The sequence below is a fragment of the Trematomus bernacchii genome, unplaced genomic scaffold (assembly GCF_902827165.1).
Source record: "Trematomus bernacchii unplaced genomic scaffold, fTreBer1.1, whole genome shotgun sequence".
In the NCBI taxonomy this organism is placed as follows: domain Eukaryota; kingdom Metazoa; phylum Chordata; class Actinopteri; order Perciformes; family Nototheniidae; genus Trematomus; species Trematomus bernacchii.
In genome coordinates this window covers 1457048-1481303 of record NW_022987662.1, presented here as the reverse complement: position 1 = coordinate 1481303, position 24256 = coordinate 1457048, and the positions used below count along the sequence as shown (strand labels likewise).

At 40.0% G+C, this 24256-nt stretch overlaps 1 protein-coding gene across 1 annotated transcript in view; it reads left to right on the top strand.

Moving 5' to 3' along the window:
- The window catches only part of map3k5 (mitogen-activated protein kinase kinase kinase 5), an 80720-nt gene that overhangs the window by 26394 nt on the left and 30070 nt on the right, over positions 1-24256 (top strand). The window contains exons 3-12 of the mRNA XM_034135514.1: positions 118-141; positions 4387-4580; positions 7018-7186; positions 9111-9217; positions 15043-15213; positions 16163-16275; positions 18036-18195; positions 19249-19402; positions 20064-20171; positions 21010-21062. Coding sequence (XP_033991405.1) covers positions 118-141; positions 4387-4580; positions 7018-7186; positions 9111-9217; positions 15043-15213; positions 16163-16275; positions 18036-18195; positions 19249-19402; positions 20064-20171; positions 21010-21062 — 1253 coding nt within the window. The remainder of the gene's footprint in view (positions 1-117; positions 142-4386; positions 4581-7017; positions 7187-9110; positions 9218-15042; positions 15214-16162; positions 16276-18035; positions 18196-19248; positions 19403-20063; positions 20172-21009; positions 21063-24256) is intronic.

Here is a 24256-nt window from a genome sequence, read left to right as displayed (position 1 = left end):
TGTTTGGAATTCCCACGTTAGTTATAATTTTATTTTTTGCATGTCTACCTTTCTGTTATTTATTAAACAAAGTGTCCTTTTGTAATCTCTAAATGTATTTTCTCTTCTTCTCTCCAGGAGATCATTTGCCAGAAGAACACTGTGAGTACAAAGCAATCTCTTTGACTTTCCTCGCCTTTAACACGTTACTCACCCATTGCGCACACATCACACATCTTATGTGCAGAGAATATGTTTTTCTGCAACGTGCAGAGAGCCGAGTGTTTAACACCTTACGTTTCTCTCCTCGGTGTTATAAAGGTTTTTCTCTTTCGCAGCTCACTTTTGGCAAGAGGCTGATAATTGTTCCTCAGAAATGCAAGTTGTCAAATGACATGATCTTCTCTTCCATTTGTGGAGATGTTTTTCTCAGATGACAGCTGTTTCATGAGTTACAGTGACTGCATGGGCTTGATCTGCATAAATAGGATCAGGCATTTGGAAAATTTGACTTGCAAAAACGGCAGCATTCAAATGAGGTGCTGCCTCAAAGCTAAGGAAATCCTTCTCTGTGCCGAGTCACGTAATGTTGTTTAAAGAAAAATGTAATTCCTTTTAGATGGACCCACTTCAACACATTAGGTTTAAGTCCCCTCACTTTGTGATTTTAGCCTTTGCAGACCATTTACATGCACACAAACCGATACAACACACTACAGGTAAGGGTAAACTAAGCAGAATTAGGCCTCTTTAAGCCAATTTAAACGTGTACTATGTTTTTCTAGTTGAGAATGTGCATTGTTTCACAGCTCTGAGTATTCACAGAGTTCAGTATGTAGAGGACAAAGCCAATAGTGTTCTGGAGCCCTGGTACAGTATAGTATAGTACAGTCGCATTCAACAGATTACAGAAGCTGGAACTAACTCATCTGTCTGTGTGCCATTTTTGCTTGATAAACAGATGATTACACTACTCTTGACAATTGATTTTCTCATATCAACTAATTCAGCTTTAGAGCAAATATTAAGACGGAAGCAGGAGACTGACTTTAGTCCAGAAGTCCATGTTCAGGCTTGAGATAAAAGGCTTGGCTCTCCTAAGTGGATTGAGGCCCTGCTTTGCATGGATCTCCTGATCTCTGACTCTGACTCGTAGCATGTGAGGAGAGCTGATTATCACTCACATTATGAGGATGTGAACCCGCTGCTCTCCCCTATGGGCTCTCATTGTTCTCCTTCTGTCTTGCTTCTATTAGAGCACTCCAATCTCCTCTGCACGGTCGCTTCTATGAGGGTTGAAGTGCACTTAAAAAGCAATATCTGCATAATTTCTTCCATCCCTTTGATGGTATCTGTGTATGGGCTATGATGAGCAATATCTTAATATAATTTTAAATATATTTAATTCTAATTGCCCTGTTTAGACACATATGAATCATATTAATTCAAAAAAGCACCAAGGTCACATGGAAACTTCCAGCCAATAGTGAAGCTCCTCCGTGGTCATGAAACTAAACACTAAACACTTTATTCCTAAAAAGAGAACCCTTTAATCTTCTGTGAGCGACGTAGTTTATATACAGACACAGTGTTTATTTATGAGAGAGTATGCAAAGGCGGTCACAGGAAACGATCAAAAATGCCAGTCATGCTAACCCCTTCCCCCCTCGTGTTCTCATGTCTGCATACTGTACATGATGATATAATGCAATAAGACCTCCAGGACCAAAAGTAACCCTTCTTACAACTTGATCATTTGTTTATAACACAGTATTAATAGATAGATAGATAGATAGATAGATAGATAGATAGATAGATAGATAGATAGATAGATAGATGGATAGATAATATTGTAATTAAAATGTTTAATAATGCATACTTTAGAAAAACATGCTTGGACAAAAGAATATGTTTGTTGTTAGTATTTTCAAACAGTACTGTATGTGTCACTTTTACAAGAGAAAAAGACCAGATATGTATGGAAAACGTAACATTATCCATCAAATTTGAAACATATCTAATGTACTGTTGCTCTGTGTGTGTGTGTGTGTGTGTGTGTGGTGTGTGATGTGTGTGTGTGTGTGTGTGTGTGTGTGTGTGTGTGTGTGGTGTGTGTGTGTGTGTGTGTGTGTGTGTGTGTGTGGTGTGTGTGTGTGTGTGTGTGTGTGTGTGTGTGTGTGTGTGTGTGTGTGTGTGTGTGTGTGTGTGTGTGTGTGTGTGTGTGTGTGTGTGTGTAGATTTACTAAAAGTAGCTTACACTGACACACTCTCAAATATTGAGGCCTGGTAGGAGGAGTTTCCATCAACACTGATTGGACATCTGTATACATTGGCAAATGTTCCCCAACATTGAGTTGTGGTCAGCTCTGAGTGTGTTCCTGTGAAGGTTAGTGAGTAAGCATGCAGCTGAAATCTTCCAATAAGTGCAGATTGACCATCGGCAAGGATGTCAAACCAGATGAGTCACTGGTTGAATAACTGAATCACTGTCGGTCACATTCAACAGATTCCCCATGAGCCACTGCTGTCACATGTGTTTCACTCTGCTACCCGAGAAACCTGTTGGCAACCAGTGAAGATTAGCTTCAAATTACCTGCAGTCACCCTGAAATAAGTGCCTGTGAAAGACATGTGATCCCTGTGTCTATAGGCATCTCACACACAGAAAGGTGCTACATTTACCGTCAGGATTTTGCAACTTGTCTGGTTACACCTAACCTAAGAAAAAAAGGTCACGCAGATGGCATGCACCAGTGATGTCATCCACTACTGTTGTAAAGGAGGAAGTATTTATCTGCGGATGGCTCTCATTGCTTCAACACCACACCTTCCTTTCACTTCACTTTTTTGTCAAGCACTGAGAGCTGCAGCAGTGTTTGCTTCTTCTCAAAGAGGCTGCATGAGAAGCTGAAACTATGACAGAGGCGTCAGGAGGATGCAGCTGTATGGCAGCCCAACCGTCTTCTGACGCGCTCATTGGTGTGCTTCACCACACGTCTGACATACAGTACTGGGAATAGCTCTCCTTGAAAAGACCTCAGCTGTTTCTTGGGGATGTCAACAGTGGAGTTCCTGCCTCTCTCATTTTCTGTCTGCAAAGAGCACCACCAGTGATTCTGTGTTGTTTATTCAGCAGTGGCAGGCCACCGCAACCGAACCAGGAGCATAATGTGAAGTTCAAAACAAACACAGACAGGAGAAAATCTACCTCCAGACATAACACAGATGTCAGGAATTAGAGCTAAGTACATAAAGAAGAACACTTTTAGTGCTACAATAGCAGCTTAAACTGAAACAGACGTGAAAATACATGACTGCTGCATGCCACAGCTGCAGCAAGTAACAGGGTAGATCTCTGCACAAGGTGAGCAGCAAGACGACTGTTTCTGCTCGGTGTTTGTGAGCATCACACTGCATGAACAAGTGGAATTTGTAAGTGCAAGGATGTATGTTTTTGTGGTTGCAACAAGAGAGCAGCTCCTAATGGGACTGTCAGCGCTGATACAGATACTTCCTCCTGTTGGTTCAGTGAAGACAACACAAACACTATTGTCTCTTTGGACAAAGCCAAAGCTTAATGTTGTTACCTGACCCGTCTCAAACAGGGGAAACAGCTCCGACTTCCTCCAGGCAATCTGCTTCCTCCCCTGCACTATGTAGTCTTTTACTATACAGTGTCTATGAACTTGGTTGTAAAGAGCTTTTGACAGGTTATTTAGATAAGGTAATGAATGATTGTATTTACTGTAAATGCACGCCTTGTACTGCATACTGTTAAACTTCCGATAATACAATATACTCCAAGTATGGTTATTCATACATATGTGCAATATGCTCATTAGCCAAACTAAAACCACAATAGATCCGCTGAATACAATTCTGCACAAAGTGACGTAGCATCACTGCACAGCTATCCTGGAGCTCTTGATAATATCACACACATCTTGTACAGCCAAGGATGTCAAATAGAGACAAAAATGGAGATCAATAATGTTTCCTCCACTTTTATTTTGAGCCAAGAAGAAGAAGTAAAAAAAATGGATATTTCAATATAAATATGACAACTGCAGTTTCAGTGGCAGAGAAAGTTGGCAAGATATGATTGGAAAATATAACAGCTACTAAGTAGACTTTTTGATCTGACATTTTTGAAAGAGGACAAGATTCAACTACAGATTTTATACAAAAACATAATTAATATTTGTATTTTTTATCCTTTTTTTGGGTCGTATTGAATCTCATTATCGAGTGCTTTAGATTCTCTAAATGTTCACCCACATGGTTAAAATATTGCTGATGACTACTTCACACTAAACCCACAATGTTATATAAAATGAGTCCTCTGGTGCTTAAATATACTCTTAGTAGCTATTTTTCTAAACTGTCTCCTTCTTCTTTTCTCAACAGACGTGCTCAGCCAACTACACCTTCATCCCCTACATGGTGACGCCCCACAGCAAGGTGTACTGCTGCGAGGGCAGCCTGATGAAGGGCCTGACGGAGCTCATGCAGCCCAGCTTCGAGATGCTGCTGGGGCCCATCTGCATGCCGCTGCTGGACCGCTTCATCCAGCTGCTCAAAGTGTCCCAGTCTAACTCCCAGTAAGTAACACTGAATGGTAGAGAACAGAGAGGGCAAAAGTAAACATTACATTACATTACATTGCATTACATTGCATTTAGCTGATGCTTTTATCCAAAGCGACTTACAATAAGTGCATTCGACCAAGAAGATACAAACTAGAAGAAAAACAGAATCATATAAGTACATCAGGTTTCATAGAGCCAGAACATTTCAAGTGCTACTCAACTAGCTTTAGATAAGCCAGTGCTTTATTAGTATATAAGTGCTTTGTTAGTAATTGTATTGCTCGAAGTGGAGTCGAAAGAGATGAGTTTTCAGTCTGCGCCGGAAGATGTGTGAGCTTTCTGCTGTCCTGATGTCAATGGGGAGCTCATTCCACCATTTTGGAGCCAGGACAAACACATCCTTTTCTCAAGTAGAAGTACAGATACTCGTGTTTAAAAATACTCTGGTAGAAGTATCAGAATCAGAATACCTTTATTAGTCCCACAGAGGGGAAGTGTAGGTTGTTACTGCTTAATGTTACGTAGAAGCATGCATAAATAAGTATTAAAACAAAACAAAAAAGAAAAAGTTATAATATAATAAAAAATTAAATTAAATAAAAAGTTACACAATTTACAAAATACACATCCTGTAACAGTTCTTAAGATTTAGCAGCCAGGTATATATTACACAGTTATTAACGGCCTATATATATATTGCACATATTGCACATAGTTGGTTGGTATTTAACAGCAAGGGGTGTTATAGTCTGTGTTGTGGTGTGTGTGTACTGACTAAACTTCTTTACTCAAGTAAAAATAAAGAAGTATGGGCTTCGAAAGAAGAAGTGACGTCAGCGGCTTCATTGCTTCATTTGCGTAATCTTCCCTCAGGGACTTATTCTGGTGTGAACGCGATCTGCTCTTTAGTTCCATGGGGGTACTACAGTAAGTGCTGGGAACTAAGTGCTGGGAACTAAGTGCTGGGAACTAAGTGCTGGGAACTAAGTACGGCAAAGTACTTGGTGTGAAAGCAGCTATTGATGCCATTCATCATCATGACCAATAGATCCTCAATACAATTACGTGCTTAATTATATAGTTCATAAATAAACATCACGTTTTTTAGGTCATTAGCCAAAAGCAAGTTACCAAATTGTGAAATTGAAAAGCATAGTAGGCTACACATTTTTCAGGCTACCTTGAAACAGATGCTACCAAAAATACAAACACTGCTTTTGAATAATACTCACAGGAACATAGTGTAAGATATCTACACAATATGTATATGTACCTTTGCTTTGCCAGTATTAATATTGACAGTAACACAATATCAAATAGCTTCAATATAACTCATTATAACAAGTTCCTCTGAAGGAAATGTACCGTCACAGTGTTTAATGACAGGGCCATGTTGTACTGTATGTGTGAAATGAGTGACCAATATGTGTCTGTAAACATATCTTTAAGCTGTTAAATGCAAACGGAGGTGTTGGTTGATACATGAAGAAGAAGCCATTATACCGTGATTCATTCAGGTCCCTGTTGAGCTAAATGAAGCTTAGTGTTAGTGTTTGAACTCTGACTCTTTCCCAGCATAACAGGCCTTTTGTTTTATTATCCCACTCTTCATATTTTTACCTGCTTTAATTATTTTATGTAGTGCGGCATCACTCAACTCTCACCTGCGTGGTGATCTACTTTTTTTGAAACATGTACCACCTCCTCAGTTGCTGGGGTAATATGTTAGGCTTTCCTGCCAACAGGCGATGCTATGAAGCAGCCAGTTGGTTCTCGCTCAGCTCCAGGAATAGTGACTCAGGTTTAACGAGCACAAAACAAAAGAAAAACATGCTTTTTGATATCTTTTGTCTGTTGGCGAACAACAAGCATGAAGGTCTAACTAGAGAGGATAGCTGGGAGCTTCGGCTCAGGTATCACTGGCATCTAAAGAGCATTCTGTACATTGTTTGAAGGAGCGTGACTTCTAATTATAATTGCTATAAGCTTACAAAGTAGTGATTGATATATTCTGCCATATGGCCTGTGCTACCTGTTATCTTTACTGTTTGCTGATGCCCTGTCACGCTAACAATGATCCTTTAATAATCAGTGTTTTATATTTTAATATATTGTATTTGGTATGATTATTAATTCAAATTACTCAACTGGGGAAAGTGGGAATTCTAAAATATTTATGAGAGACTTCCTCGAAAAAACTCATTAAGACAATTGGAAAGTAGCTTGTCTCACTAGAGAATAATCAAAAATTATGTCAAGCAGTAAATGAATTAAAACTCCAATCACGTTACAATTACCCCTCAAGGAGAGTCTAAATTAGTAGAATTAGTATGATTTTTAGAAAGGCTTATAATTACCTATTGTACGTTATTTTAATAATTAAAAACGAGGGTGTTTTTTTTATGTAATGCTTGATTATAAAGACATTTTTTGTACTTTTTTTTTACAGCCAATATTTCCGCGAGACGATTCTGAATGAGATCAGAAAGGCTCGGGAGCTTTACACCGGCGTGGAGCTGGCTAACGAGCTGAACCGCATCCAGCAGAGACTCGACAACGTGGAGTGCCTTTCTGTCGACATCGTCATCAACCTGCTGCTCACATACCGAGACATCCAGGTACTACTGCTGTGGCGGCTCAATTTCCCTATAGTCTATAATGAATTAAGATAGTTTGAAGATATTTAATAGACTAAATCAAAACACAGTAACTATAGGGACAAAACGGCCCATGAAACAGGTGACCTATATACAGGGGTGCACATAACTTTCTCAGTGAGGTATACCTGGAGTCAGTGTTTGGTACTCCGACTTCTGGCTCCCCTCAAAGTTCCCATGAAGCGAATGTCAGCGGGGGGGGGGGGGTGTACAGAGCTTCGTGACCACAGAGCGTGTGAACGTTGTGATCAGCTGTATTAGCGCAGTGCTGCTGTACAGACTGGCGTTAACAGCTGCCCTGTCTGTGCACACGGAGACCGACTCTGTCCGATCTAACCGCCTTCTGGAAAAGCTTCACAAGTACGTCGGTACGCAAATGCGCTTTGTGACACAAGTGACGGTACGCATTTCTCAGATTGTTGCCGCGCATGCGTACCTGCGTACCAGTTATGTGCACCCCTGCCTATATACACAAACCACACCCAATAACGGAAGTGCTCAACAAATAAATAAAAGTGACGTAAACAATAATAATAATAATACAAATACTAAACTCAGGCTTGGTAGCATTATGGCTCCTGCACCTGCTCTGGGAATCACTCTGAACATCAGCATAATGTTGAATTAAGTGGTGCCTCAGGATAATTATAGGTTAGATGTTGGAGATAATGTGTTGTTGGATATTCTTTTTCGTGGTTTGTTTTGAGTAAGGACTTTTATTCATATAAGCAAGTGTATACTATTTACCAGAAATCAATCAACACTGAGAGAAAAGCCCCCTCTTCCTATTGTAATGCTATGGATGAACCTGCCATCTTACAGACTGCCTCTCGTCTATATAACATTCTTCATGTCGCTTTGGTCCATGGAGATCACAGAGATGCTTTAGTTAAGAGTGAAGTTATAATAGAAAGGTTGTAAGGTAATCATTCACAAACTGAATAAAGAAAAACATGCATATACACAAAAGATAAGGCACAGTCTAAAGTCAGACAACCATCTTCATCAGACTTTTGGAGGCCGACAATAACCTCTTAAATGACAGCAATTATTTTAAAAGCACAGTGTTGCTCAATTTCAATTTCAATTCAGAAGAATAAACTATTTATCAGTCAGGATGTATGGCTCTCTTCGAAGTTTAAACCATGTCAAAACCTTGATTATACACCCTGAACACTTGACACATGACTTTCAGCACAACATCCCAAACATTTCTAAAAGGAACTGTTACGGTATCAGACATTCAGCTCTTGCCCTACTTGAGTTCAAACAAATGGCAGACTAAGTAGAGATGATCTGTGTGTGCTGCTACTGACCTTGGCATAGAAAAACACTGTTCATCACTACAGTACCAGCTAGACAGAGGACACTCAGCATCAATCTGTCAGCGTCATTACTTTTTACGAGCTATCCTTTCTCAAACAGAAGCAGACCTCCTGTGGAGAGCTCGAGGCGAAGCGTTTTGTCTGCTCGTCTTAAATCTGCCGCTCTTTTCCACTCTTAAGTCTCAGCAATGCAATGGCGCTCCTCGCCCCAAATCTCCCTCTCACCATGGGCAGCGCTCAGCCTCATGAATCTTTTATTAGGACAACAAGCATCCACGACGTGCTGAATTATTCAACATGCTTTGGGTATAGTGACTATGTAGGAAAGTAGCAGAAACTAAAATATGATGAAGGGGCCACTCAATTATTGAAGTGCTTTTGTTGTTAAGTAGATAGTTGAGACTCAGGCCAAATGAATAAAATGCATCAGAAACTCTCCCTCTGGCCTCAAAGCCGCTCAGGACCTTGATGGGTTGGAGTGTGTTTGGAAGACTTTGTCCCACAATGCTTAGCAATGATCAGGAGCTCATCCGTGTGTTCTTAACTCACTTATCTTCCAGGATTATGAGTCCATCGTGAAGCTGGTGGAGACTCTGGAAAAGCTTCCGACCTTTGACCCCGTGGCTCATCCACACGTGAAGTTCCACTACGCCTTTGCACTGAATCGGTAAGATTTAAATAAGAAGTGTGACTCCATGTCTCCATGCTTTAATGTTCAGAAAGCTCTTTATTTTTCTCACACTGCCTTTTCACCCTCTGTCTGAAACCAGAGCCCAGTCTGCTCTGATTGGTTAGCTGGCCGGCTCTGTTGTGATTGGTCAACCGCTTAGAGATGTCCCGCCCCTTAGCCTATCACGTACATTGTGTTGGAGCCCTAACCAATAGAAGCGCGAGTGTTACAAAGTGATGAATTTCCTATAAAAATCTTGTTATTCTTTCAAATGCATTTGTAGAGCACTTTGACTATGTTTGTGTTACAAATGTGCTCTATGATGATGATGATTATGATTTAAAAACATTGTATCTTCCGGCCAACACACAAGGACAATAATTCACTCTTAGCTGACAGAAAAACTCAGTTGAGGAAACTCATTCTTCATCTCCGCCTTGTAATTTATTTCCAATTATCAGGAGAGTGCATGGTCTTTTATGGCTTAAATTATGCATTTATCAACTTGTCCCTTGAAAGTGTTTCATAAGCAGTAGTGAAGGGAGAACATTCTCAAACCCCAATTAAATCTGGATTTTCTTATTATTGAAGTTACAAGCAGCAGCAGATCCAGGTTCAGCAGCAGTGATGTTATTAGTAGCATGTTGCTGTGCTCAGGGAAAAAGACAGATGTACGACACGGGGAGGTTCAGACTGCCTGTTTTTCACCAGCTGCTTTTCTTGTAAACTTGGTGGTGTGTCTGCCTCAAACAGCAATAAAACGTGCTGTTTTTATTTTTATTTGGCACCGATTGGGAAATGTTTCTGCAGGGTGCCAAGACGCCCGTTTTGCACTGTCATCGTCTGGCTCGGTTTCAGGATGTGATGGCGTGTTAACAAGCTCCACGCAGCAACTCTGAGACATTGTGTGAGACATACGATATGTGTTAATGACAGAAGACTCTCCTTCAGTGTATTAAGAGCAGGGCACTGTGAGTAGGGACAAACATCTGAGGGTTATTTCCAACATTAGCTCTGACATGTGATTGTTAGGGGATGTGTAATAGGGATTCTTTGAGTGTTTTGGGGATAATGAGGCATAAGGCGTCTTGCATAATGATGAGTAATTAAATTCAATATATTACATCTTGAGATCTTTTTACATCATAGATATCCTTGAATGTTTAATGGATAATTTTGGCAAGTACTAAAACAGAGTTTGTCATTTGGTTATTTTGTCAATTTCTCAACTCAGTCCCTTGTGTTTATTATTATTGCATTGTAGAATCATTATCCAATATTGTTAGCGTTGCCTCCCTGCAGCTTTTCTCTGCCTCTGACCCACTTAAATCCCCTAATTATACTCTCTGTTGCCATAGTAAAGACAAATGGCTTTATAGAAGCCATTAGTTAGTAGGAAAATTATAATTATTAAGAGTATTTTATCATGTTGCCCTCTACTAGTGGACAGTTTAGTGCTTCCCAATAGAAGCTGTCTTTTTCAGAAACACAAGAAGTGTTGTTTCTTTGACATTTAACCAATGAAAAAACAATAATTACATTCAAATCACATGGTCTGTAAAATACTCCTGTCTTACGCTAATTGCACGTTGCAGGAGAGAGTCATTAAAGGTAGGGTAGGTACGTTTGAGAAACCGGCTCGAGATACACTTTTTGTTATATTCCATGGAATGCTCTTAACATCCTGATAGCAATGAATATCTTAAATGCTTTGACAAAAAATCCATTAAAAAATGTCATCTGTGGAAGCCGTGGTACTGTAAAAAGCACGACCAATCATTTTAGCCGGCCCTGCTAAAATAACTGGATGGCCTACCTGCCTGTCAGCCTTCCATCGGGGGAAAAAACTTATCTCGTGCCCTCATTGGTCATGTGCGCGTTCGTGTGTGTTGGAGGAGGGGCTCTATAAGGAAGTGGCAGATTTTTTCCGGTTGTGTATTTTCAAATTCTAGCGATCTCGAGCTGGTTTCTCAAACGTACCTACCCCACATTTAAGTTAAATAAATAAAATAACGTAATTAACGTAATTTAATTTTCACCTTCAAGTGGACTCGATCATTACCTTGACTTTTTCTACTGAGTTCTGACCCAGCAGTCCACTATTTCTGCCTTGAGATTATACTTATTCGCTCAGTGATTGGTGTGTAGTGCTCTGCTTGTAAGAGAAAAAGCTGCCGATGGAGTGTGTGTGGACTAATGGGCTCAGCCTCTTGGCCAGTGTTAGCGCTGCGGGGGGGCTGACAGGAGCGAGGGGAGAATCTCCTCCTTCAAATCAGCACTCTGGAGAGAAGTAAGCAAGAAATGCGTTAGCAGAGAGCAGGGCTTCTCTCTGGCCAGTCTCCATGGTAATAGCTGTCAGCTCCTATGTTTTATTTAACCTTCACACTCTGTAGAGGAGCCATGATGTGTTTGTATCACACATTCTGCCGGTGTGAGAGTTTAATTCTTCGCTACACCGCTTGTTTCCTTGATGAAGTTCGGGGTTTTGACACGTTCATTATCTCAGGAACAAAGCCTTATTGAGATTTCATCCCCAAAGAAGAAAAATGACCCCGATGGAATAGAGGCTCTGAAGCATTTCACTGCATACATTAGCATAACAATGAGGATTCCCTGAAGATATACGCGATATCAGTCTGAGTGGATATTAATAACAAACAAGTCGTTTGTACAGATGTGAGGATTATTGTAATGATGGTCTCTTTATCCGGTCTGATTTATATATCATGGCAATTCAGGCAATCCTGAAGCTGGCATTGCACAGGTTCCTTTGAAGAGGACATACCATACATGTATCAGGGTTCTTACGGTCATTAAAAACCTGGAAAAGTCATGGAAATTCAAAATGCTAATTCCAGGCCCTGGAAAAGTTATGGAAAACAATATTTTTCCCAAAGTTTTGGAAAAGTCATGGAAATGTAACTAAAGTTGCATCAAATATAATTTATATTTTATCAAATCGCCGAAATAGTAATACTATAATGATAATAAATACTGTATCGTATAGTAATGAAACGTAAAATGGCATTTAACTGTCGAGGTATTTTGCTGGTGAGAGATTTTAGTTGCTTTTAGCGTGTAGAAGCTAGTAAGCCTACTATTTGATTTGTTTTAGATAGGCACCACATGTTTCAGACCTTATTTTCCTGTTCCATGTTAAAATAACCCATTTTCAGTGGTACCGCTGAGAGAGTAATTTTTTTGGTCATGGAAAATTAGGTAAAGGTCATGGAGAAGTCATGGAGAAGTAATTGAAAATCATTGGTGAAAAAGTGTATGAACCCTGATGTATATATTAGTTTAGTTTATTTATTTATAGTGTCGTGGACAGTCCCCATCGATGAACTGTCACAAAAACAGTAAATGGAGCAGCTTTAGCCGACATGGCTAATTTCCAGCTGTTGTCCCCGGGCCAGATGGTAATAGACACCCTTAAAATCACAATATATCAACAGCATTAGTTATAAAAAAATATAAAATAAAATAATAAGGATGAAAGACAAGTAGATACAGGCGAAAGGGATGGATAAAAGAGAACAATAAACAACACACGTTACTACATACAGTACATGTCACATATAGCACATCACAATCACACAACAGAAACGAGGGGCAACATCCATGATCACAACATGTAACACTCAACACAGACTAGTGTGTGCAGGTGTAGTTCTCAGTGAACCATGTTTTTAAGTGAGCTGTGAAGGTGGTATGTGTTTGTATGTCTTTGATTTGAGTGGGTAGAGAGTTCCAGTTTTGTATTGCTGTGACCGAGAATGATGACTGACCAAAAGTACTCTTCCTGAATGGGACTGATAGGTTGTACAGTATATATGTTTCTAATCGGCCATTGTGTGTCCCTGATATATCCCACCATGGCATTTCCTGTCTTGTATTCTTTGTTTAACTTATTAAGAACATTTGAAAGTCATTAGAAGTGTGAGTGAAAGACACTAAAACAAACAAAACAACAGCTTCTAAAATGATTAAAAAGTCCAATTAACAAAACTGAGCATTTTAACTTCCATTAAAGGTGGGGGTAGGTAATTCACTTCAGAAACACTTTTTGTTATATTCCATGGAATGCTCTTAACATCCTGATAGCAATGAATACATTAAATGCTTTGACAATAAATACATTTAAAAAAATCATCTGTGGAAGCTGTAGCGCTGTAAAAAGCACGACCAATCATTTTAGCCGGATATATAACTGGATGGCCTACCTGCCTGTCAGCCTTCCATCTGTGCACACACTTATCTCGTGCCCTCATTGGTCATGTGCGCGTTCGTGTGTGTTGGAGGAGGGGCTCTGTGAAGAAGTGGCAGATTTTTTTTCGGCTGCGTACTTTCAAATTCTAGCGCACTCGAGCTGGTGTCTACATTCCCCACCGTTAAGGTCTTGTTTTCAAATAAGTTAACCAAAAAAACTGATAATGAAAGTTATAATTAAAAGCCGGTGTGGCTCATATCCTTTATTTATTAAGAATTGTAATTAGAATTGTGAGTAAATCTATTAAGGGAATTTGATTTAATGGTTTTGTTTATCCAACCTTGATTGCTCATACTAGACACCCAGCTGTACTCCTGGTTTGTTTTATTATTTCTGATGAAGCAGATCCATTAATAACATCTTTTCTGCAGTGTGTAATCAAAACAGGAAATATAAAAGCTTCCGCTGGCAAAACATCCAATCAATTAACACCTCATGAGGTTGTAGTTCATTTCCTTTGTGGTTTTTAAATGGGTTGCTTATTATAGGGGCATAATTAGGGGAGGAGGTGATTATTTAAACATACACACATACTCCACATGCACATACATTTAAGTATCAGAAAAAAATAGTTATTGAATGCATAAGATTAAATCTAGCTCTGGATCATGTGACATATTAAGTGCTCCGCAGTTGACCTGGTTTACTATTGTTCTCTTAACTGTTTAATTGCTTCCTTGTTAAGTGGAGCAGGCGTGCCACCTGTTACTCCCTTCATGAGTTGTGTGTTGACGTGATGAATTAGCATCTGTTAAATGGACTGTGGAGTGTTTAAACCAACCTGTTGAAATATGTTGATTTCTTTGGGAGTAGGCAATTCTAAATGCAGCATAGGTCACCTTGTAGAAGTTGGAATGAATCCACCAATTAGCAGTGAACTTCCCTTAGTGTAGAGGACTTGCAAGACTTGCTTAAAAATAAGGAGTGGCCAAGCTACACAACTACACTTCCCATGATGCAACAAAATACAGTATTTTAGCTCACTTTAGCATACAGTACAACTTTTTACAGGCAAAGCAATCCTCATGCCTTATGAACAAATAGTTGGGTACCCCTTTATATAGAAGAAGTATACAATGTTTAAAGGGGCCCTTTTGGGGGTTTCTCTTTCCTCTAGTGTGTTATATAGGTTTGAGTGCATGTAAATGGTCTGCAATGGTTAAATTCCTGCTGAAACGCCTCCATTGGACTCCTTTGTTTACTTCTGTAACATAGTGACATCACTTTGTAACACTCGCGCTTCTATTGGCTAGCGCTCCAACACATTGTACGTGATAGGCTAAGGGGCGGCCAGCTAACCAATCAGAGCAGACTGGGCTCTGGTTTCAGACAGAGGGTGAAAAGAGGTGCTGCAGCACAGGCAGTATGAGAAAAATTAAGAGCTTTTTGAACATCAAAGCATGGAGACATGTCACAGTAGAGACACTATACTAATATGAACCTGAAACTGACACATGTCCAGATAGATAGATTGCTTGAAGCTGATTCGTTTTTCTTCAGGGTACAAAAAGACTGACTTCTGATTTTCGGGCCTCTCTGACTGTGTTTGTAGGAGGAACTTGCCGGGCGACAGACAGAAGGCTCTGGACATCATGCTGCCTCTGGTGAACGGGGAGGAGCAGGTCGCCTCGGACATCTACTGCCTGGTGGGACGGATCTATAAGGACATGTTCCTGGAGTCTCACTTCACCGACACGCCGAGCAGAGACAGCAGCACTCAATGGTGAGAGAGCTCCTCCAGATGCTAAGTCTAATATAAACATTGTTAGAAGAAATGTTTGGAAGGGGAAGATGCGTGATAGATTCCTTCCAGGTGAACCACTGGATTTAAATGGACTGAAGTAGCTGTTATCATAAAGGTAAAACCCTTTATAGAGAGCAAACAATTACAGGGTGACATACAACAGGTTGCACAACTTGTTACACCTTAAAGCAAATGTGCACGCGAACAACATGCAAAACTTCCATCCTGTACAGAACAAAATATGCAAAGGTTCAAATGACAAAAGAGAATGTCTTTGGAAACACCTCGAGTGATTGAACTGAATGTTTACAGCATGAATAACCTGCAGGATGTGTTCGTACTTCAGCAATACGTTAACCAAAAAGAGATGCACAACAAGGGTTTACAGCTGAATCCAGTAAGGCAAATAAGGTTATTACTTGTTACTCGTTAGTTCGCCATTTCCTCATGAGTATCTCAGTGACCTATAAGCTTATGGCTGCTAACAGTAACTGACGGAAGTTGACTTAATAACAGAGCAATGATAATACCAGAAGGCTGTTGATTGCTTCCATCTGGAAATTGCTTTGTAGGTCTCATATCTTATTCGATTAAATATGCTGTTTGTGTTATTGTGCTCCCATCTGGCTGTTATTATCATGTCCATGTCACAGCTAAGCAGAGGCCCCCCTAATAACATTCCCCTTCCTTCGGATCAACAGATTGCTCATTAAATAAATGAAAATGTCTTGTTTTGCGAGAACACTCAGTCGCAGTTTGCCCTTCTGTGGTCCCAACTCAATATGGCTGTAATTGTTTTTATATCTTGAATTGTCTCAGAAAGCCCCTTGAACATAATGTTTCTGAGAGATGCTAGTGATGTTGTATGACGCACTGCTTGGAGGCAAAGTGCTTATTGGAGTCATTATTTTTGTTCTTTTCCTCTCAGGTTTAAAAAGGGGTTTGAGTCAGAGCCAACACTACACTCTGGGATAAACTACGCTGTTCTCCTCCTGGCAGCAGGACACCAGTTCGACACGTCATTCGAGCTCCGCAAAGTGGGTGAGTGGGTGCTAGACTGGATATCTGTAATCTGCCCGGCAACAATCCTTTGTGATCCGTCAAATCCATCCAGGGCACGGAATACAAAAAGGAAGACATTTGAAATGAAAGTGTCTATTTTATCATTTGCATCCATATGTTAAAACCTGCAAGTTAAAGCTACACTGATCAATGTTTTTATATTCATAATGGACCAAATGATCAGATGAAATGCAATATTAGCACTTTTTGCAACTTCTTTCAGGTCGATACAGTGACATTTTTATTTCACTGTATCTTCTTTTGCTCAGTCTTACCACTTGAGACATCTGCCTGATGCTTCCTGTGATTCTGTGTTATCAAATAGTTCATTTACATATCGGGCAGGGCAGACACAAACCAACATTAACATACATTTGTCGTTTCTGTCAACCTGAGGAATCTAAGGCTAATATTCGCTCAGCTTTGGTCTCTAACAACCAAGGAGGTAAACATATAGCTCTTAAGATTCGTATATGTCCACTAGTTAGTTGTAAACAGTGCCTGTCTAATGTTTGGTGCTCGGAAAGGTATAGAATTGCTTATAGTAGCTTTTCTGCTAAAAACAGCAGTCTGCTGTGGCTAAAAAAACAACTCTTTGGGAGCACTGAGAGTAAACAATGAGCTAAAATAAATGATAACGCTCCATAGCATACCATCAGCTCTATAGGTATCTATCTATAGAGCTGATGGGAACTGCAGAGTCTTGTGATAATGCTCTGTGTTCCTCACTTCTTGTCACATTACGCAAAGTTATTTCAGTATGTGTATTGTAAAAGATATTGATTATAGCTGCTTTCAAAAAGAAAAATCTGATTGCATATAGACACATTTCCTCCTGTTCAGCCCTTGTTCCAAATCTGTGCGTTCTGTGCTGAAACCTGAGGCTCAGAGGAGTTCAGGAATGTGGGAAACGGAGCAGGAAGTCCTGGGAATCTGCAGCTCCCTGAATGAGCCCCACCCTCCCTCCATGCTCTGCCCTTATGCCTACAACCCCCAGCTGCTTCTTCAAATGACTGGTTACTGCAGCAGAAACCAAAACCATTATCACATTACCTTTAAATCCTTGCAGAGCACAATGACAAATCACACATTTGTTCTGCACGTTGTGACATATCCAAGTAGGAACATGTTTTATTTTCTTGCCACAGTCTCACTATCTTAGGATTTCATCATGCAATGGCCTCAGGGGTAAAGGAGCAACACAAACCATCTACTTATTGTATTAAAGGTCCCCTATTATACTGTTTTTCATCAATATATTATAGCTCTCAGATATATACAGAACATGTCTCTGAAGTGTTTGGCGCCAAATACCAAACAGATCATTGCAGCATCCCATAATCCCCTCTGTTTCAGCCCTGTTTCCAAAGTGCTGATTCTCTGTCTGTTACTTTAGATGAAAATAAGGAGCCCCTCCCCACGCCCCTCGGAGAGATATTTGGTTAAAAAGAACACAATGGTGCTGTAGGAGGAGATTCAGGTGATAAGGTGGGGCGGGGGTTACCTTGGTTGGTGATTGGCTAATGGTTACACAAGCCAAAAAATCGTTATGACATCATAAAGTGGACAAAATCAGCTCATTTTCAGTCAGGTTTTTATATAAATGGATCAGGACAAAAAGTGAGAGAATCTTTTTTCCTGAAACTTTCAGAATCTCTTTCCACAGAGGGGACACATGCTGATGTAGAAAATACATGATTTTGCATAATATGTGACCTTTTAAATATCTTGTGTCCCAGGGGTGAAGCTGAGCAGCCTGCTGGGGAAGAAGGGCAGCCTGGACAAGCTGCAGAGCTACTGGGACGTGGGCTTCTTCCTGGGCGCCAGCATCCTGGCCTGTGACAACACCAGGGTCATCCAGGCCTCAGAGAAACTCTTCAAACTTAAAGCCCCCATCTGGTGAGAGCAATGATAAGCCGCTCTCAAATTAGCAGGCAGAGCAAAAACACATTTTAGACCGCATCCATCACATCCTGATCTGAAGCTCTGCTCTCCCCGAGACCACAGAGGCGTCTGTTGCCTTTGTGCAAACATTTGTTGTGTTTTGCAGGAAGAACAGTCAATATCAAGAGGAACTCGCTGTGCCTTAAACAGCACCTCTGTTTTTATATGGATTTTGATTAAGTTATGAGCCTGGTGACATTTCGAGGAGAATTCAAAATGAATCACGATGCATATAATTTGCTCTGTGAAAAGAAAGAATGTTCTTAGACAGGAAACACAACATGAAACTGGCAGTTTGTCAAGATTACCAGCATGAAAATGTTTCCCTTTTGTGTCAGCAACATCTGTTCTCATTTTGCCATGGATTCAACCTTAACTAAGATGAAACACAAACCTTAATTGCAATGCAGGTATGGGTGTGTATAACTATAGCAAAAAAGGAAAATAAAGCCTAAAATTCCTATCAATTAAAAATGTGCTGACAAAACTATAAAATAACTTGTCTAATCCATGCTTAATCCTCTACATTGTGGGGTAACAAAGTCTTAACTACCAGCTTAACATAACTTCAGACTTCATATGCATTCCTTTGCTATTTTATAAGGCTTATTACATGCACAACATGTGGAAGAGTCAACGCTCTGCAGCTCCTTTTTCGCCCTGCTGTTCTTTATTTATGTTTGTGCTGTGAAAACTCTTTAAGTCCCCATTAATGTCACAAAGAAAAACGAGCCCCAGCATGGAAACACAATCGCATGGTATTGTTTGTTTCTGTGATCGTTCTTGATCTAAGCTCATGGGTTTGAAACAATATAATAGACATGCAAATGGTCCGCCCGTATGCCATTGTGTTTGCAGATGTTTTTCTCAGAGGAAAACGGATGTCAATTAGGTTTTGTTTGACGCTGACACTTGGTTACATTTGGTTGAAAAAGGCTTTGAATTCAGATTTTCTTTCTGGGCACAGTTACTAAATATTCCTTCCCTTATTCCCTCTGGTTGGTTCAGGTACCTGCGCTCGCTAGTGGAGACCATCCTCATCTACCAGCAGTTTAAGAAGCCGTGCACGGAGCAGCCGGCCCCCAAGCAGGAGCTGGTGGATTTCTGGATGGACTTTCTGGTCGAGGCCACAAAGAAAGACGTCTCCTCCGTCCGATTTCCTGTAAGAGTCTCCACATAAAACCTTAAAGGTCACCTATTATGCAAAATCCACTTTTTCATGTCTCTTCTACATCAACATGTGTCCCCTCTGTGTAAAGAGACTCTGAAAGTTTCAGGAAAAAAGATTCTCTCTCTTTTTGTCCTGATCCATTTATATAAAAACCTGTCTGAAAATGAGCTGATCAGATTTTGGCCACTTTATGATGTCATAACGATGTTTTGGCTTGAGTAACCATTAGCCAATCAGCAACCAAGGTAACCCCCCCCCCCCCCACCTTATCACCTGAATCTCCTCCTAGAGCACCATTGAGTTCTCTTTAACCAAATATCTCTCAGAGGGGCGTGGGGAGGGGCTCCTTATTTTCATCTAAAGTAACAGACAGAGAATCAGCACTTTTGAAACAGGGCTGAAACAGAGGGGATTATGGGTAATGCTGCAATGATCTGTTTGGTGTTTGGAGCCAATCAGAGACATGTTTTGTATATATCTGAGACCTATAATATATTGATGAAAAACAGTATAATAGTGGACCTTTAATGATGCAGCTCAAGGTGCCAATCAGAGGCTGAGGTTTAATTCTCAGGTGTAATATGTGGATGATGATCAAACTTTTTATTGTTTAAATGAATTAAATAATGCAACATATTTCTAATTCCTCCAGGTGTTGATATTAGAGCCCACTAAAGTGTACCAGCCTTCATATTTGTCCATCAACAAAGACGTGGACGACAACACGGTGTCTATCTGGCATGTTGCTCCTGATGATATGGTGAGTGTCCATATTGTCCAACAAGCCTGACGCAGAATTATGCCTTTTCTGGTGTTTTTTTGTTAAATTCTTCTAAAATGTGTTTTGTAATTTGCACTTAAATTGACAAATCTGTTCCTGAATCTCAGATAAAACATTAAAAAACATGTTAGAAAAAGATCCATCCGCACATTCTGCTAATCAAAAAGGTGTCTTGATGTGAATTATTGCATGTTTTAATATGCAAGCACCAATATGAGTGAGGTATAAGTTAAGGGAGATTTGTAAAAGTATATTTTAGTAGAGAAGCAATGGACACTTAAATCTGTTGAAGCTTGTCGTCCAATTAAAATAATAATGATAAATAACAACACAACAAATTATATATTATAAGCAAACTTTGACTACTTTGCAAAGTAAACAATCAATGTAACATAGCTAGAGGAAAGGCTTGTTTCTGATTGGCTGGCGTTCATTGCCACAGCGCAAACAGTCTCTTTGTGCTTTTATTGATTTACATTATGTCAATGCTTAAACTACTCACTGTTTAGATCAAACATCACATTTGCCAACAGAAGTTAATAAATGGAGGATGATTGTCAGTTTTCAGATGCTACGATGAGATAATGGACTTGTTTCCTGTCATGAATTTCTGTGCGATTGATTATTTCCTCATATGGAAGTTCTTATATCCACTCCAGCACATCAGTAGAAGTGATTGCTGACCAGTTACTCATCCTAGTAAAGTGCTACATCAATCTCCTCTGCTCTAATACTGTAACCAATCAACTACAATCAGTCGGAGTATTGATTGATTCACCGTCTCCCAGAAGCTGAACTGTTATTTGTTTTCCTGCAGCACAAGGGGATCCATGAGTGGAACTTCAGCGCCACGTCAGTGCGAGGAGTCAGGTCAGTGTCTGCTGTCTTTAATCACACACTCATATTTTAGCTGAGGGACGTGACAACAACCTCACATCTGTCTCCAGAGGACGAGTGGTTTGAATGTACCATCAGATATTGGTTTGGCAGAACATTTATTAGCTCCACTATAGGCGCTTTCACATGAAGTACTTTGTCGTACTTAGTTCATGAGAACTTAGTTCATTCAGAACTTAGTTCATCAGAACTAAAGAGCAGATCGCGTTCACACCGGAATAAGTCCCTGGGGGAGGATTAGGCAAATGAAACCGCGGCGCTGACGTCACTTCTTCTTCTTCTGCTTTGGGTTTACTGGCAGGCCGCAAACAACTTCACGGCGTATGCTGCCACCCGAAGTCCCCGGAGTTGGGGACTGGCTTCAGTAGAAGCTGCTGGGACTCCCAGCAGCTTCTACTGAAGGCTTCTGAGTAAATCGCCAGAACGCCGACACCTCCTCATCTCCACCGCTCCCATGTTTCCTTTTGTGTTGCCATAAGTTAGTCTCTCTCCGTTGGTGCGCGGGGCTAATGCTAATGCTAATGATGTTAATGCGAGCAAATAAAATGGCGGCTTCACAAAACTTTTTCAGAGTTTTACGGGGTGTGGTTTGCAATCCGCCCAGCCAATCAGAAATGGGAACCTTTTTCTCCCATGAAAGTGCCTGCTCTCTAGCAGAGACGGAAAAGGGGGTGAAAAGGTTCTCATGAACTAAATTCTAGTTCTGGATTTTTTGGTGTGAACGCACATTTTCGGAACTATATCGGAACTATACTGGGAAAAGTACTGCGGTGTGAAAGCACCTATTGTCTCTAAATGTCACTTTTGCTTTTGAGACGGATGGCACGGCTCTTTTAAACCAATCCTCCTGACGTATGTTTGAACTGCTTTAATCTCTCAGGTGTTTTTATATTAACATTTATCAATTGCATGCTAATTAATGTGCAATTATAGGACAGAGCACACTTTGTTGATGGATTTGACAAAAATGGGACTCTCAGAAATGTACCAATATAAAAATATGTGACAAACACGAAACAACAACACATACCTTCACCCCTCAAAGACTGCAACCGAAAGATAATATAAAGAAAGATTTATTGATCTTAAAGTATATTTACTTACTTGCACCCATCACTGTAAATGTTGCACCTATAGACCTTATATATATACAAATAAAGACCTTTTTGAACATTGAAGCATGTCAACATGTCACAGGCCGTTTCTCAATGTCGAGTATACCTGCTGCAGAGCCACTATTTCAAGTATACTACGTCATCGAGTGGCGCCGAATGCTGTGCATTTAAACAGTCCTTCGGCGCCACTCGATGACGTAGCATACTTGAAATAGTGGCTCTGCAGCAGGTTTACTCGACATTGAGAAACGGTCACAGTAGAGTCACAAAATACAAATATGAACCTGGTAATTAGCAGAATATGTCCTCTTCAAATGAATGTAACTAGTCCCTTCTATTTTCTATTCTTCTCTTTGCTGCTATTAGTGCTTTTATCACTTATTCGTATGGTTACCTGCATGGAGAGAAGCCTGCAAACTGTCCTTACCTGATTTGAATGACAATACAAATGTTAATTCTGAATTATAACATGATGAACCAAACATATATCTGGATTTATGGTTTACTGTAAATGTATAAAGGTCTAACATGTGCAGAGGTATCATGTACAAAAGCATTGCAAAACAGCATGTTCTTAAATGCATACAACGTGCAGATTTAAGAACATGCATTTCTGCTTCATAGTGCTCCATAAATACCCCAGACAGTCTACCATGGACAGTTTTTCGAGTGTTCCTCTGCGTCTCCTCTTCCCCGGTCCTCAGAGGAATTCGCTGTCAGATCAGAGGAGGGCTGTGCTCACATGTTGCTAGGGAACGAGTCATTGTGCGTGCCCACTCAGCCTGCAGACAGTCAGCAGGACACAATAGCAGCGCTGCGAGCAACAATATACAGTCTGGCCTTGGCTCAGCGCCGCAGAAATGGACTCAGCCCGGGGGATCAAAGTTTCCATTTAACTTTTGAATGGAAGCTCTCCGTCTTTTGTGCAGACATTCAGCATCATTTAATTTGTCCTGTTTGTTTTCCAGATGCAAACAAACACTCATAATGCTTACAATGGATATCAATTAGTAGTACATCCTGCATTTGTTCTCTTCATTGTGGTTTATATTGTGATGGAGCGGCCATACACACAGTCTTTTATTTCATACCCAGAGAATAATGAGGTCTTTCTCTTGACTTATGACATCCCCCATTACATTTCTGAGTCATTTCTGCTCTCATGGGATCCGTCCAACTAAATGTGTTGTGAATGAATGAAGAATATTTCTTTATTGTCATCATACAAAGTACAACGACATTTATTTGGCAACGCAGTAAAAAATAGACATGAATAAATGCATAAGAGTGGTAAAAGCAGAGGTAGTAGCGATGACACACAGGGTGTCCGCGGGGTCTTAAAAAGTATGGAAAGGGTCTTAAAAAAGGTCTTAAAAGGTATTACATTTGAATTCAGGATTCCTGCATATTCCCTGTTATACGGTTACATGCTACTTTACAGTATATCTATATGTGTTCATTTTAATTAATTTCTTCTTTTTTTTTTTTTTTTTGATTTATCCTTAATTTTATTAATCTGTGTGAATCTGTGCTGTCCTGTTTTTCAATCTCACCCTGTTGATATTAAACTACTGCATTTCCCCACGGGGATTAATAAAGATCCATCTTATCTTATCTTATCTTACAGAAGCATGTAGCCCATAAACTACATGTCCCACAATGCATCTCATTTTGTGACATGCGCACTGAAGAGACTTGCAATTATTTGCCCTAGACTTCTGCTTTCAGACGTAGTTAATGATGAAGTTATTACCCTATCCGATAATAATCCAATGCAGGGGCAATAATATAATATAATACATTATTTCATATATTTATTATGTTTTTTTTTATGTATATTTATATAGTTACAACCGGCCCTTTGAGTGCAACCATAATGCTGATGTGGCCCACGATGAAATTGAGTTTGACCCCCCTGGTATGAATGAAGTGTATTTCTAACTGTGTAAAGGGTTATGTAACCAAAGGATGCAAGTCAAATAGACATACATATTTCTAAATAGTAGTGATGTCCTATTCTGCACAAATTGTAAAGCACCCTGAGGCAAATGT